General features: G+C 43.2%; 1 protein-coding gene across 1 annotated transcript; it reads right to left on the bottom strand.

The window, feature by feature from the left end:
* Nucleotides 1-12,285: 12,285 nt before the first annotated feature.
* LOC119276277 (pentatricopeptide repeat-containing protein At4g36680, mitochondrial-like) lies at nucleotides 12,286-13,763 on the bottom strand. The gene has a single exon (XM_037557307.1). It carries the CDS (start codon nucleotides 13,640-13,642, stop codon nucleotides 12,536-12,538), a length of 1,107 nt encoding a protein of 368 aa, XP_037413204.1. The 5' UTR covers nucleotides 13,643-13,763; the 3' UTR covers nucleotides 12,286-12,535.
* Nucleotides 13,764-16,765: the final 3,002 nt, after the last annotated feature.

Genomic DNA, 16,765 nt, shown 5'->3' with positions numbered 1-16,765 from the left:
CCGCAATACATGAGCGTGAGCCATGGATATAGCACTATGGGTGGAATAGAATATGATGTTGGAGATTGTGTGGAGAAGACAAAAAAGGAGAAAGTCTCACATCGACGAGGCTAATCAACGGGCTATGGAGATGCCCATCAATTGATGTTAATGCAAGGAGTAGGTATTGTCATGCAACCGATGCACTAGAGCTATAAGTGTATGAAAGATCAAAATAAAACTAAGTGGGTGTGCATCCAACTTGCTTGCTCATGAAGACCTAGGGCCTTTGAGGAAGCCCATCACTGGAATATACAAGCCAAGTTCTATAATGAAAAATTCCCACTAGTAATATATGAAATGACAAAATAGGAGACTCTCTATCATGAATAACATGGTGCTCCTTTGAAGCACAAGTGTGGAAAAAGGATAGTAACATTGTCCCTTCTCTCTTTTTTCTCTCATTTTTTCTTTCATTTCTCTCTCTCTCTCTCTCCTCTCTCTCTCTCTCTTTTGTTGGGCACATCGGCCTCTTTTTTATATTTTTTATATTTTTGTCCGGAGTCTCATCCCGACTTGTAGGGGAACCATAGCCTCCATCATCCTTTCCTCACATGGGACAATGCTCTAATAATGATGATCATCACACTTATATTTACTTACAACTCAAGAAATACAACTCGATACTAGAACAAAAATATGACTCTATGTGAATGCCTCCGACGGTGTACCGGGATGTTCGATGATCTAGCATGACATGTATGAAAAAAATATGAACGGTGTCCAAGCCACAAATACTATGCCAACTATATGATCATGCAAAGCAATATGACAATGATGATATGTGTCATAATAAAACGGCACGGTGGAAGTTGCATGGCAATATATCTTGGAATGGCTATGGAAATGCCATAATAGGTAGGTATGGTGGCTGTTTTGAGGAAGATATAAGGAGGCTTATGTGTGAAAGAGCATATCATATCACGGGGTTTTGATGCACCGGTGAAGTTTGCACCACAACTCAAGGTGAGTAAGGGCAATGCACGGTACCGAAGAGGCTAGTAAAATGCAGAAAGGTGAGAGTGCGTATAATCCATGGACTCAAAATTAGTCATAAAGAACTCACATACTTATTGCATAAGTTTATTAGCCCTCGAAGCAAAGTACTACTACACATGCTCCTAGGGGGGTAGATTGGTAGTAAAATACCATCGCTCGTCCCCGACCACCACTCATAAGGAAGATAATCAATAATAAATCATGCTCCGATTTGATAGCATAACGAGTGACCATACGTGCATGCTTCGAGAATCACAAACCTTAACACACATATTCTTATTAAACCATAATTACTCACTAGCATGACTCTAATATCACCATCTTTATATCTCACAACAAATGCAAGGAATCAAACTTCTCATATATTCAATGATCTTCCTGAAAGTTTTTATTATATCCCTCTTGACTACCCATCATATTAGGACTAAATAGATAACCTAAGAAAATTGACATACTATTTATAAGACTCTCAAAATAATATAAGTGAAGCATGAGAGTCCATCAATTTCTTCAAAATATAACCACCGTTGTGCTCTAAAAGATATAAGTGAAGCACTAGAGCAACTACCTAACTCAAAAGATATAAGTGAAGCACATAGAGTGTTCTAATAAATTCTCGATTAATGTGTGGCCCTCTCACAAGGTGAGTACAACAAGGATGATTTTGGCAAACTAAAAAGCAAATAAAGCAAAAACTCATATAATACAAGACGCTCCAAGAAAAGCACATATCATGTGGTGAATAAAAATATAGCCTCAACTAATTTACCGATGGATTGTAGACAAAAGAGGGGATGCCATCTAGGGCACCCCAAGCTTAGATGCTTGGTTCGCCTTGAATATTACCTTGGGGTGCCATGGGCATTCCCAAGATTAGGCCCTTGCCACTCCTTATTCCTTAGCCCATCGAAACTTCACCCAAGACTTGAAAACTTCACAACACAAAACTCAACAGAAAACTCATGAGATCCGTTAGCATAATAAAGTAAATCACCACATTTAGGAACTGTTGTAAACTCATTCCAATTTTATATTTACATTATATCTACTGTATTCTAACTTCACCGTGGTTCATACCCCCGGCACTACCCATAGATTCATCAAAATAAGTGGACAACACAATGAAAACATAATCTGTCAAAAATAGAACAGTTTGTAGTAATATGGACTTTAGCCAAACTTCTGTAACTCCAATTTTTTTGAAAAATTAGGACAACGTAGGAAGTTTGCATATCAATCTTGTGTAAATAATTCAGATCAAAAGCATGTTTTGTGAATTTACAAAATTCCAGAATTGAGCGCAAAAGTTTCTGTTTTTCAGCAGATCCGGATCAACTATCACCCAAGATCAACCCAAAGGTCTTACTTGACACAAACACTAATTAAAATGCTAAAACATAATCATAAAGTAAGTATATTTGCATATTTATTGAAAACAGAAGAAAAAGCAAAAACATAAAATAGTATTGGGTTGTCTCCCAACAAGCGCTATTGTTTTACGCCCCTAGCTAGGCATATTGCATAGATGTAGGTATTGTCATCTTTCTCTTTTCCCCTAGACGTATTTTCATCCAGAGGTTTTTCAAACATAACATAAAACACATCATCCATAGAACTTTTAGCATTAGCAAGTTACTCGTCTACATACCCTTTTTGATTTTTGGCTACAATCCAAGAGTATTGTTGGTTAACATCATTCAAAACTTGTTGAATCATACTTAAAGGAGGAACTTTCTTTTAAAGATTTTCATCAAAGATGCGATCATTGCAAAGCAAATGCCTTAAGATGTAATCACTACTATAAAGGATCGCATCTATTACCTGTTTTTCATGGTTCATACCATAAAAATCAAAGATCTCTCTAGCTTCCCGCACTATGTGACCAAATTTATTCATGAGAACAAGGGTGGCTATGTGTTTAGCCCTAGGATTTTTTATAACTGGCAACCCATAAAATAATCTTTGTAAAGTAAGATGAGTGCGGATAAATTTTCTCTCAAGTATAAGAACAAGTGTTGAAATAGCATTGGCATAAGTCTTGGTTCTTGTAAGTATAGGGGTATCATCGCAAGCTAAAGTCCCAATGCAATTAAAGAATTCTTGGATCACACCTTTCCTTATAACATTTCCTTGTCCCAACACAAAACTTTTAGCATCAAGATTAGCAGAACTTCCAATTTTAGGAGTCCTGCCATCATCTGTTTCTGCCATACCAAAATCACTCATGATGAAAGTCTCAAGATGAGCAAACTAAAGATCAATCAAAAAAGGCAAACAGAAAGAAGGCTAATAAAAAGGCAAATATTTTTGTATTTTTCCAAAAATGTTTTAGAAGTGGGGGAGAGGAAAACGAGAGGAAAATGGCAAATAATGTAAATGTAAAGGATGAGAGTTTATGATGGGTACTTGGTAGGCTTGATGTAGATCCTCCCCGTCAACGGCACCAGAAATTCTTCCTGCTACTTCTCGAGCTTGCGTTGGTTTTTCCCTTTAAAGAGCAAAGAGTGGTGCAGCAAAGTAGAGATAAGTATTTCCCTTAGTTGAGAACCAAGGTATCAATCCAGTTGGAGGAACATACAAGTCACCAATGATTGCACCTACACAAACAAACAAATATTTGCACCCAACGCAATAAAAGGGTTGTCAATCCCTTCACGGTTACCTGCAAGGATGAGATCTGATATTGATATATATAAAAGATAAGTAAAAGTGCTAAATAAAATAAAAGTAAATAAATTGCAACAAGGTATTTTTGTGTTTTTGGTTTTATAGATACTAAAATAATATGATAAAAGATAGACCCAGGGACCATAGTTTTCACTAGAGGCTTCTCTCTTGAAAGAAAGTATATGGTGGGTAAACAAATTACTGTTGAGCAATTGATAGAAAAGCGCATAGTTATGATGATATCCAAGGCAATGATCATGTATATAGGCATCACGTCTGTGACAAGTAGACCGACTCCTGTCTGCATCTACTACAATTACTCCGCACATCGACCGCTATCCAACATGCATCTAGTGTATCAAGTTAACAAGAATGAAGTAACACCTTAAGCAAGATGGCATGATGTAGAGGGATATATCCAACCAATATGAACAAACCCCATCTTTTTATCCTTAGTGGCAAGAATACAAATATGTGTCATGTCCCTTTCTATCACTAGGAATAAGCACCACAAGATTGAACCCACTACAAAGCACCTCTCCCATTGCAAGAAAAATCAATCTAGTTGCCAAAACCAAATCAATGGATCGAAGAGAAATACAAAGCTATCTTCATCATGCATAAAAGAGTTCAGAGAAGACTCAAATAATATTCATAGATAATCTGATCGTAAACCCATAATTCATCGGATGTCAACAAACACACCGCAAAAGAAGATTACATTGAATAGATCTCCAAGAACATTGGGGAGAACATTGTATTGAACATTAAAAAGAGATAGAAGAATCCATCTAGCTACTAGATATGGACCCGTAGGTTTGTGGTAAACTACTCAAACATCATCAGAAGGGCAGCAAGGTTGATGTAGAAGCCCTTCGTGATCGAATCCCCCTCCGGTGGAGTACCGGAAAAGGCCCCAAGATTGGACCTCACGAGGACAGTAACTTGTGGCAGCAGAAAAGTATTTTTGGTGTGCCCTCTGGTGTACGGGGAATATTTGAGAATTTGCATAACGAGAATTAGGGCTGGAGGAACAACAGGGGGCCACAAGCCTGGGGGGCGCCCCTCCTAGGGCGCACCCTCCGACCTTGTCGTCTCCTTGTGGATCTTCTGGCCTCCTCCCGAAGCTTCCAGGGTGTCTTCTGGACCAGAAAAATCGTCAAAAAGTTTCATTCCGGTTGGTATTGATTTTCTGTAAAGACAAAAACAAGGAAAAATAAGCAACTGGCACTAGGAACTAGGTTAATAGGTTAGTCCAAAAAATGATATAAAATAGCATAATAATGCATATAAAACATCCAAGATTGGTGATATAATAGCATGGAACAATAAAAAATTATAGATACGTTGGAGACGTATCACTCATTGGGCTGCCGAAAGTGGCGTGTAGCGGCACAACGACGAGCAGAGTGGTGGCCAGAGTCGGGCAGGCGTAGAGGCGAGGCTGCTGTGCTCGGGAAGGCGAACCAAAGGCGGCGCTGGCTAAGACAAGAAGGCACGCATCTGCAGACGCAGAGCAAAGACAGCGGTGGCGGCAGCGCACAGAGTAGAGGCGGTTGTGGGCGTGAGCGGCAGCGAGCGGCGGGGTGGAGCCGGCGAATGAGCGCACGCGCGCAGGGCAAGGCGACCAGGGGTGCGCATGGGGCGGCCAGGTGGGGCGGTGACGTGGCCAGGGCGAACATGGGCGGCGGCCATGGCCGGAGCTCAGCCAAGTCGAGGCTACGGGACACGAGGAGGAGCATAGGGAGGTTGAGGAGGGATGTGAGCTCACCGAGAGGTCAGAGGGGAGCTCAGGGGAGCCGGAGCGGTCGGGGTTGAGGGAAACGAGCGGCGACTGTGGTAGTGACCGGCAAACGGGATCGGTGCAGGCGGCATCGTTGGGGGCCCTCAGTGTCGACCTAGAGCGATAGATGATGAAGAGGAGCCCGGTGGTCCTCCTGGACTTGAGGGGGCACTGAGGGGAGGCCAGTGGCCACGAGTTTGACGGAGGCACGACGTCAACACAGGTCAGGCGTTTGCGGGGAGAGAGAGAGCGGTGCGAGGTGGGAGAGAAAGAGGAGGGTAGGGTTCAAGGGCATTGAAGGGGGCCTTATCGACGCTGGAGGAGGGATGGATGTGTGCCGCGTGGCCATCCATGGCCGAGGGCAGTCGAACGACAGCCACCCAGCCACCAGTGAATAGGAGGAAGAAAAGGGGGTAGGTGGACTGGATGGGCCAGCCTGGCACTGTTGTTGTGGCTGGGCCGTGGCACAGTGCTAGTTTGTTTTTCTTTTCTTTTTATTGTATTTCTTTCATGTTTTATTTTTTCTTTTTTGTTTCTATTTCTTTTTAAAACAATTTAGTTTTATAAAATATAAAACTTGCATCTAAATTAGTACTTTAAATGTGGCTACTGCCACAAAAAGTTTGGCACCAAATTAAAATAGTTTAGAACTTTTATAATTTTAAAGGTAATAAAATTATTGTTTTGCCTCTGTTTTAATTGTTTTAGGGCTTTTAAGCAATTTATAAATGTTGGTTTCTCCAACATATTTAACTATGGATTGTTTGCCATCACATGAACATTTTAGTTTACTGTTTGAAGAAATAATTTATTTGACTTTATTTTACATTTGAAAATGGCTTTGATTCTTATCAAGTGGTAATTTGGCTTAGTTAAGCTTGATGACATGGCACCATTAGTGTGAGGTCACTGTAATTTGACACTGGGGTTGTTACATTTACGTTTAGGCTTGCTAATGACCCGAGATGATCATAGGCCCACGTTTCGTCCCATATATAGTGAGTTACTGGCCGGCCCGTTTGCGTAGCGTAATTTATTTTTATATACCGCTGACGGACCGACAACGTATTGGGCAGTTGAGCTATGTTGAAGCTTTTGGCCTAAATTACAACATACTGACTAAGAATAAACCTAGACTACGCAATAAAAAAATTACGACATATTACATCCACTAGGCATCAAAGTTCGCCACCAGTGTTAATAAAGTGCAACCAGACCACGGATTACATACGCCGGGCATCAAAAGTCACCACCGGTGCATATAAACGTGTCGACAAAAGAATATACAAACCCGAGAACACTTCAACACATTTCAAGAAACGTTTGCCCTGCCCTGGAGATGCACCGCAAGTGGCAGAACAAGCTGATGAGACCTTAGGTATCTAAACCATATATCACCCAGCTCTAGCCGCGTAGCAAGAAAGCATGGACAACTGTCCTCTGTGATCTTCGTTAGAGAATGGACTTCAAGTCCAATCTGAAGTGAATTTAGTCTTTCTGCTTTAAGTTGAGACTGAAGAAGTCGAATTGATTCAGGCAGCAACCTCATCGAGGTTGTGTCACAGCTGTTGGTGAGTAGCTTGAACTCACTATCTTCATCAAGACATGGCCTTGGGGTCATCTCTCTCTCTTCAACATGGTTTGTCTCATTATCTTCCCTAAAGTTCCGCCTAGCATCACATATATTACTCTGAAAGAGAAACAAGGAGACAGAGAACAGTTTCATAAATATATACGTAACGATGGTCAGTGTGCTGACAATTTCATCCCATTTTATATTGGCAAATTCAGAGATATAATTTCAAATAGCATCAACATAATATGCCATTGTCCGTATCATTGGCAAAATCAGTTAAGACAAAGTAGGAAATGAGATGATGCATGCATGGGCAGCTTCACCACACCACTGGATTAGAGATCTAGAACATAGGCGTACATGCAAGGCTAAAGAAAATCAATGGATCTGTTCTGATAAATGTGGATCGTATGAATAAGGAACAAGTTTTTACAACTACAATTTGAAACCGGTAGTTGTTGCAAACACCAAAGTAAACAGCAGTGGAGGAAATTATACCTATCCAAATCTATGCTAGAACAAAGTTTGAAGGCTTCAGAAGGATGGACTTACATTACATGTTAACATGGGCTTGATAAAGTTCTCTCCATGTCGATGGAAGAATAATTCAAGAAATTCCCAAAAGGAACTTGTTCATAAGCGTTGTTTTTATTCTACATTTTGTAAATAGTAAACATAGATCTAATAATATTGGAAGAAATAGATGATAATGAAGCTCAATTGCAGAGTGAAGTTACATAATCAAATATGTATCAATTAAGTACAACGTTACAAGGCAAAAGGTACTCACAAGAGGAATGCAGACCTCAACTTGTGCAGTGGCATTGACTTTATTCAACATTTTGGTAAGAGTATAGATCTGATAATTTGGAGAAAATGAAGGGCAGGGCAGATAAGATGCAGAGTAATGCTAGACAATCAACTATTCTCTCAATGTAAGTACAGTAATACTACCTCCGTCGGAATTACTTATCGCTCAAATGGATGTATCTAACACTATTTTAGTTCTAAATACATTCGGTTGAGCAACAATTAATTCGATATGGAGGGAGTACATCACAACAGGTGCTTACAAGAGCAATCCAGAACTTCATAACCATTGGGTTTATTCTACATTTATGTAAGAGTAAATATAGATCTTATAATTTCGAGCAAACAGTGGATAAGGAAGCGAACATTTACAGTGATGCTACATAATCAAACAGCAATGAGTGTAAGTATGGTGATAAAGGGCAAGAGGTACTGACTAGATTAGTTGGTGGACTGCTAGGATTTCCTAAATTGTGCACTGATGTGTAGACTGATTATTGTGATTTCTATGTGTGCATGCCTAGAATGTGCATGATACGTTCACCGATCAAGGAGTGCATTGATAAAGCAATGCACACTCCTATGATCATTGCATTGATCAAAGCAATGCTCATTGCTATGATCAATCCATAGGTGTGCGTTGTAATTGTATGATGGCTCCATTTTGCATGTGCTATCATACTCACACGTGTCTTCTTAACTGACCAAGTGATGAAGACCGAGTGAGATGTCGGCGGTGGTGGCGGCCCTACACCGAAAGGTGCAAAAGACTTGATTGCCCAAAACCAGTGAGCACATAAGATCAAAGTGATGGGGAGGAGGGATGCAACGATAATGCCTCTGCCAACACTTGGCCGCATGCTGAGGATTAGGCACAGCCAGTAGAACCGATGCACGTCAGTTCTACGTGCATGCAACACCCCAGGTGACATGCTACAGTAAACTCCTGTTAATGGTGTCACGTCATCATAATTAATTTTTGCTAATCATCACTTTGTTCCAAACCGACCTCAAATTCATATTTAAAATACAAGTCAGATTATTATTTCCTCAAACTATAAAACTAAAATATTCGGATTGTAGTATAAATTCCCCTGATCGATTTTCATGTTGGAACCATCAACTTTTTAATTAATCAATTCGGTTAATTAATTAATTATGTTAACCCCCCCCCCCAGTTAAACTAAACTTGTTAACTTAACCCTAGTCTATGACATGTGGGACCCGCTGACCCTGTTGACCAGTCAATGTTGATTGGTCAACTACTGACTAGACCCATGGCCCCCACTTGTCATCCACTAGGGCTAGATCCTAGTGGGTACAATAGGTATATTCTATTCAAATCCAAATTTATATTAATTTTAGATTATAGATAAAACTTTGAAAAATCATATAGATTAAACCGTAACTCGGATGAAAATACTTTATACATGAAAGTTGCTCGAAAAACATGACGATTCCGAATACACACTTCGTTCGTCTGCCACACGTCCCTAGCATAGTGAACGTGGAACCGTCCCTCTCTGTTTCATCTGTTCGAAAATGTCAAACACCGGGAATACTTTCCCGGTTGTTTTCCCCCTTCGCCAGTATCACCTAGTACTACGTTAGATCACACCTAGCACCGCTATTTGCTTTGTCGTGCTTCATCATGCATCTGTTAGCATTGTATTCATTGTTTCTTCCCCCTCTTCTCTCTGGTAGACTTTGAGACCGACATCGCTGCTCCTGACGTCGACTACACCCCTGATGACCCGTCCTTCCCCGCAGAGCTTCCAGGCAAGCAAACCACCCTTGATCATCCCGACATCGCCTACTCTTTCCCTCTACTGCTTGCATTAGAGTAGTGTTACTGTTTCATCGGTGTGATCCTATACTGTTGCATAGCATGTCCTTGTTTCTACTATTGTTGATATCTTACCTGCTATCCTAAATGCTTAGTATAGGATGCTAGTTTATCATCAGTGGCCCTACATTCTTGTCCATCCGCCATGTTATACTATCGGGCCGTGATTACTCGGGAGGTGATCACGGGTATATACTACATACATATTGTACTTGATACATGTGGTGACTAAAGACAGGTCGGCTCGTAGAGTACCCGCGAGTGATTCATGAAAGTGGGGGCTGAAGGGGCAGGTGGTTCCATCCAGGTTGTGATGGGCCTGGGTTCCCGACGGCTCCCGGGTGATTCTTTGTGGCGGAGCGACAGGGCAGGTTGTGACCGCCCATGAGAGAGGTGGCCCTGGTCCTTGGTCGGTGTCCATGGTTGATTCAAAATAACATGCTTAATGAGATTTGGATATTTGATCTGAGTTGGTATTGACGTATACGCACTAACCTCCACGTGGGACAAGATATGGGCAACCGGCGTAGTAGTATCAGCCAAAGCTCTTCAGACATCAGCGACTGAGTGGCACGCGCCGGTTGGACCGCATCAAGCAACCGCCTTGTAGTGTGGGTTGCCAAGTCTGCTCACCGGCTGCGTTCGCAACGTGCAGGAGTGCAAAGGGCGATGGGCCCAAGACCCCTACGCGGTTAGGATGTAGACGGGCGTGCTGACCTCTGTTGGGCCTAAGTAGGGTTGCGACATGTTGATCTTCCGAGGTCGGACATGACCTAGGAAAGTGTGCCCAGCCAGAGTGATCGAGCGTGTCGGGTAATGTGGTGCACCCATGCAGGGAAGATTTATCTATTCGAATAGTCATGTCCACGGTAACATGACGACTTGGAGTTGTATTCCGACCTCATGACAACTAGAACCATATACTTAATGAAACACACCCAGATAAGTTTCAGAGATAACTTGGTGATCGCTTTCACGCAGGGCTACAAGGGAAGGATAGCCGGGTAGGATTATGTTATACGCTATTACTTGGTGAACTTACCAGCTACTCTCTTCTATATGCTTCAAGACGGAGGCTGATAGAAGCGTAGCCTTCGATAGGACTAGCTATCCCCCTCTTATTCTGGCATTCTATAGTTTAGTCCACAGATACTACCCATTTCATTAATACCGATGCATATGTAGTATAGATCCTTACTTGCGAGTAAAAAGAAGAAGAAGAAGGAGGAGGAGGAGGAGGAGGAGGAGCAACACCGATAAACTATCCCCTATTTAGCCAATGGCCCTTAATAATTTGTTCTGGCATTTAATAATAGTTAGAATGAACTGTCATTTGTTTAACTAGCTGGCACCACATGTTCAGATTGTGTGTGGTAAGCTCACCAATAGTTAGAAGTGGTGACAACACCTTATGCATGTTGCAACCAGATACCATGTCATATGTGCGCTTAATACAATGCGGGCAACCAAACGCCGGGTCAAAAATGATTGTCTCATACAACTAAGGTACATGCAGGCAACCAAATTATGTGCATCTGAGGTCTTTTTGACTACATCCCTTAAACCGGCTCACTAGAGCCAGGCTCGATTGACAATGTAACCAAACACGCCCTCAAGCAACCATGACTTGGCGGGTGGGCAGCAGCCGATTCAGCAGTGGGACGCGAAGCGGCGACAAGCCGGCAGGACCATACCGACTTGGTGGGCGGGCGCCGGCCATTTGGCAGAGTTGAGAAGAGGAGTAGAGCAGGCCCCGCTGTCTTCGTCTCCAGCTGAATGTAAAATTTCAAAATCCTCTCCAGCACAATGTAAAAATTCAAAAGGACAACGATGATTGAAATGGGTTTTAGCTTGATCTGCAAGTGCCTTTTGCTTGATGCGTGTGCCGGTTGATGATTTGACTGGTATATGTGTATTGTTCACCAGGAAACAATGTGAATTGAGTCATGCATATACACATTTGCACCACCCATATTCTAGGGATGAGGCTGAATCAAATCCATTCCATCTATCTCTCCAACCAAACACAAAAAGGAAACCATTACGTTTCACTCTACTGACTCCAACCACACACATGAATGAATGGAGAATTCCATTACGCTGTAATGAAATCATGGTATTCTATTCTATTGGTTCCTCACCAAATGCACACCCTCCATGATTCAGTAGCTGGGCATTCCTCGCAATCGAAGAACCTTGCGGCCGGTGGGAATGGCTCCACTCTGTTTCTGTACAATTTCTCTAAAAATTCTCACCGTTCGCCAAAGTACGAGTTAGCTGGCAAACATTAGCTGGCAAACCAACCAGCAACCATTATGTATCAGTTAGTACGAGCCTGCAGATTCCTGAATGTGGTCTTGGGAATTTGTGATGCAAATGAAAGCACGGGTGAAAAAACAAGAACAAGACAGGACGGAGAATTCACAGCGGTGAGCGTTGTTCTTCAGCAGTGAACTGAAAAGGGAGCAGCAAAATACCTATACTGATATGGATACAGTTCGACATCTACTGGTATGGATAAGGTTCACTCATCAGCGAAAGCAAATCCATCATGAGCCGTGTAAATTCAAGTACCAATATAGGAATGCACTTCGTCTAAAAGGCCCTGGCATTCAGTAGCAAGTCGGCAGTTGGACAACAGGAACACAAATATAGGCTATGGATCGTTGCTGCCGCGAGGCACCATATCCAAGAACTATGTATGAGTGTCTATTGTAACCTCAGCAAAAATTGGAGTACTTATTAAACCGGCATACTGCCTCACGATTCATCAAACAAGTACAAAATGGTCACCTCCAGATGTTGCCCCGAATGCTCATACCGCCGCCGCCGTCTTCTCTGGCTGCTGCTCGTCCTCCTCCACTTCCTCCTCTTCGTTGCTGGCTCCCGGTGTGAGGCCGGCATCCTTCTCAAGCTCCTTCCATGGACCGTCGAACTGGTCAGGGAACTTCTTGCGTAGCCCGGCCACCACCCGCCTCGCCGCCCGACCCTTGCCAGCCTCCTTGAGAGCCACTACCAGCTTACGCACCGTGCCCAGATCTGCCACCTTCTTGCGCTTTACCCCCTCGTAGAACACGTCCTCCGCCTCTGACAACCTCCCCTCGCTGCACAGCGCCCCCACCATGCATGCGTATGTTGCGCACTCCGGTGCCGACTTCGCCTCAGTGTTCCCCTCCACCCCCTTCTCCTGCAAGCTCCTGTATACCTCCAGGGCCTCGTCCACCCTCTTGTGCCGCCCCAGCACCCGGATCAGCCCATTGTAGGAGATGACATCCGGCCGCAACCCCGACTCCTCGCCCATGGCTCGGATAAGCTCCTGCACCTCCTCCACCGTGCCGGTTGACGACTTGTAGGTGATCCTGACATTGTAAGCGGCAGCGTCGGGCGCGATGCCGCGTTCCTCGACCATCTCGCGCCACAGCTCCTCGGCGCGGTGGGGCTTCTTTTGCTTGTAGTAGGAGTCGATGATGGCCGTGTAGAGGTGGAGGGAAGGCGGCTCCTCCCCGTGGAGGAGGTACACCGCGTGGTCGGCGCCTTTGGTGATGCAGAGGGACTTGGCGAGGATGGACCACGTAAAGGCGTCGCGCGGCGCTGAGGGGTGCGCGTCCAGCAGAGCAGGCACGCGCTCGGCGAGGCGGCGGCGGCGGAGGAGCGGGGCCAGGAGGGCGTTGAGATGCTCGGCGGTGGGCGACGGGATGGTGGAGAGGATGGCGGAGGCCCGGTCGGAGAGGCCGACCACGGAGAGGGCGGAGATCACGGCTTTGGGGTTGGTCGGCACGAGCGGCGCGACGGCGGCGTCGATGTCGTCGAGGCGGCCCACGCGGGCGAGGTTGCGGATGCGGGCCATCGGGACGGGGAACTCGGCAGCCGCAGCGGCGGTGGAGAGCAGGCGGCGGCCGGAGGCGGAGAAGATGGCGGCCATTGCTGCGGCGGAGCTGTGTCTGATCGATCCGAGGTTCCGGGGTTAGGGTTTAGGACGAGTGGGGGAAAGTTTCACTCGGCGGATTGTGTCATTTGGGAAATGGATGCAAGTTGGACAATGGAATGCTGAGTGAGTGGCAGGCCCGCGTTGGAATCCCGGGCCAGTCCCCGGCCCAATACTTATCCTTCACCCCGAGTTGGAGCCGTGGAGTTTGTTAGGGCTAAAGTGGGCCATGGCCCCTAGCCAAATTTATTTATTTATATACTCTCTCAGCTAAAAAAAATTAACTACTCGCATTTAAGACTTACTAGCATATACATGAGCGCTTGCGTCTGTACTATGTTAAAAAAAGCAAATATACCTGTGCATTGCAACGGAACAAAATTTCTTCCATGTATCTAGCTTATGGATCCTTGGGTTGCAACATCGTAATAGATAACTTTGTGCATTCTAAAACCAAACCGACAAATTTTACGATTTTTATGGTTTCTGATTTTCGCTATTATGATATGAACTCCCCATACCGTTTTGAATTTCGGTTTTAATGGTATATACCAAAAAAATGAATGGTTAACCGAATAAATTGAAGTAAATATATATTTATATGTCTTGAGTCGAACAACATTCAAGTAGTCATCCCTTCAGAAGTTGATCCCCACTACTAACAATTATTTCAACATGCATATGGTGCCACGTCAGTGTTTAGTTTGTGAGCACCAACCAATCGCTCGAATTCCCCTATGGTGTAACCTTACACCTATGGAGAGCAATGTAATTTTTCTTGTACAAGGAGCCAATTTTTAAAATCACTAGTTAAGGAGTACTCGTCGCGAAGATCATTCCAGTTCCCCAGGTTGCGACAAGTGGCGCGCTGCATGTGCGTCCAGTGAGCCACTTGTCGCAACCTGGGAGTTTTCCCTTTTTTCGTAGATCCGTTTATTCAAAACGTTTTATCTCTTAAACCATGCGTCCAAATCTCGAACCGCTTTTCGCCGTTGGATTCCTCGTGTCGAGATCTTCAAAACTAGATCCCATGTTGATAGGTTTTGACGAACTTTTTTTCACAAAGAAAACCGGACGAAAAAAACAAACCGGGAGCATGGGTTTTTCCCTTTCCGAAAGAGGCACGCCCGTGCCTCTGACGAAAGCACAACCGTGCCTCTCGCGGAAGCAAAACCATACCTCTCACAAAAAAAAACATAAAACACGTTTTTTCCTTTTTCAAGAGGTACGGCCGTGACTCTCGCGAAAGCACAACCGTGCCTCTCGCGAAAGGAAAGAAAAACAGAAAACACGTTTTTTTCCGTTTCAAGAGGCACGGCTGTGCCTCTCGCGAAAGCACAACCGTGTCTCTCACGGAAACAAAACCGTGACTCCCGCGTTTTTTTGCGTAAAAAATTTTTTGGGTCGAAAAGTTAGGGAAGAACGGTGGAAAACCAAAACATCAAAAAAACTGGAAGAAAAACTGTTTAAAAAGCAGAAAACGCATGCGGAAAAATTAAAAAAAGAAATTCGGAGGGAGCGCCCAGAGCGCGACACGTGGCGAATCACTGAGAGCGCGCCAAGTGGCGTTGATCGTTGCGAGGCTTCTGAAGAAGCGCTCGTTAATTAGTTGCGCTCGCCAATTTTCCTGCTGAGCACGTCCATTTTTCTTATAATGTATCATTTTTCTCTAAAAAACATGCTAAACTCGTCCATAACCATCAAGGCATGAATCCATGCATGAATATATACTTATATAGTTATTATATCAGTTTCAAATTCGTGTCAACTCTGGTTATTATGGTATATATCAAAATCATACCGAGATAATTTGGTATGTACCAAAACCGTACCTTATCTTAATTTCATGTCGTATTTGTCAAAGTACTAATACCGTGCAAACCAGAAAATCGTATAAACCAAAGAACCATGATTGCACATTTAGTGATAGAAAAGACACTTGATTTAATAGTTCATATATTCTTTGTCTAGTTGAACACAATATGTCATAAGGGATGTTGACAAATAGTGCTACAATAATCAAGCAAGTTTAAGGATGTGGTCTTGCATGAGATTCACTAAATTCGATAATGGAAGTTAGATTGGTACAGAAACATACCACAAATTCTAATATATTCAATTATCACTCTTACCAAAAGTAGTGCGACAAATGAATGAGCATGTACCATATAATTTTTTGCACAATTCTGATCTAGTTTTATCCAAAATTCACATTGCCATATTATTCATACTTCTTTTGCCGGCCTATAATCTTAACGACATGATTCTTCAAAACTGGGCACCGCAATATCAATAGTAAAATGTTCATAATCTGATTAGAAGACATAGACATAGCATAATTGCTTTCATTACACATTACATCGAACATATGGTGAACAGTTCATTGAGGTAATGGAACACATCATATCATATATGCCTAGTGAGTGATTCTCAATAACTTATTTATCTCAACATGCAAGCATGCCACATCACTATACACTTGTGGATGAGATAAGGCCCACCTCAACATGCAGCCATGCATAGGAAAAGATCCACCATCACATGCAACCATACATGGGAAAACATTTTTCTTTCTATTATTCTACTTATATTCAATAAATATTTTACAACTATACATAATCAAATATAACAAGTCTTGTGTATTTTTAATTTTGGTTCACATGATATTAATCTAAATATTTATATTCCGTAGAATCAAAACTCATTGAAATGTATTGCAACTGGTTCCCGCAGCAACTTCTGAGGTATCATCTAGTATGTTAGATTATCGACCCCTTCGTGTCTGATCATCAATGGTCTGAGAAGTTGTCGTGGCAGCGATTGCTGAACTTTATGAATGGGAACTTAAGGTCTATGAGATTCGTTGAGCCCATCACCGAGCACATGGGCACGATAGCAAGCGACTATTGTTGGTACCATAGACTAGGCATGCATTCCACGAAGCTAGTGCAGGGATAGTGATGACGACGATGTCTGCTCAAAGTCGTACAGAGGGGAAAGCCTCATGGCCTCTGTCCTGGTCAACGCCTTGAGGAGAGATGGAGAAAGCACTCTGATAGAGGAAAAGGTGTCCCGTCTTTCGATGAGATGGTGATTATCGTTTTGGAGGAGTAGACTTTG

Source organism: Triticum dicoccoides, chromosome 3B (genome assembly GCF_002162155.2).
Source record: "Triticum dicoccoides isolate Atlit2015 ecotype Zavitan chromosome 3B, WEW_v2.0, whole genome shotgun sequence".
Classification (NCBI taxonomy): Eukaryota; Viridiplantae; Streptophyta; class Magnoliopsida; order Poales; family Poaceae; genus Triticum; species Triticum dicoccoides.
Note: the sequence above shows the minus strand (reverse complement) of the source record. Positions and strands in the feature narration are given on the sequence as shown.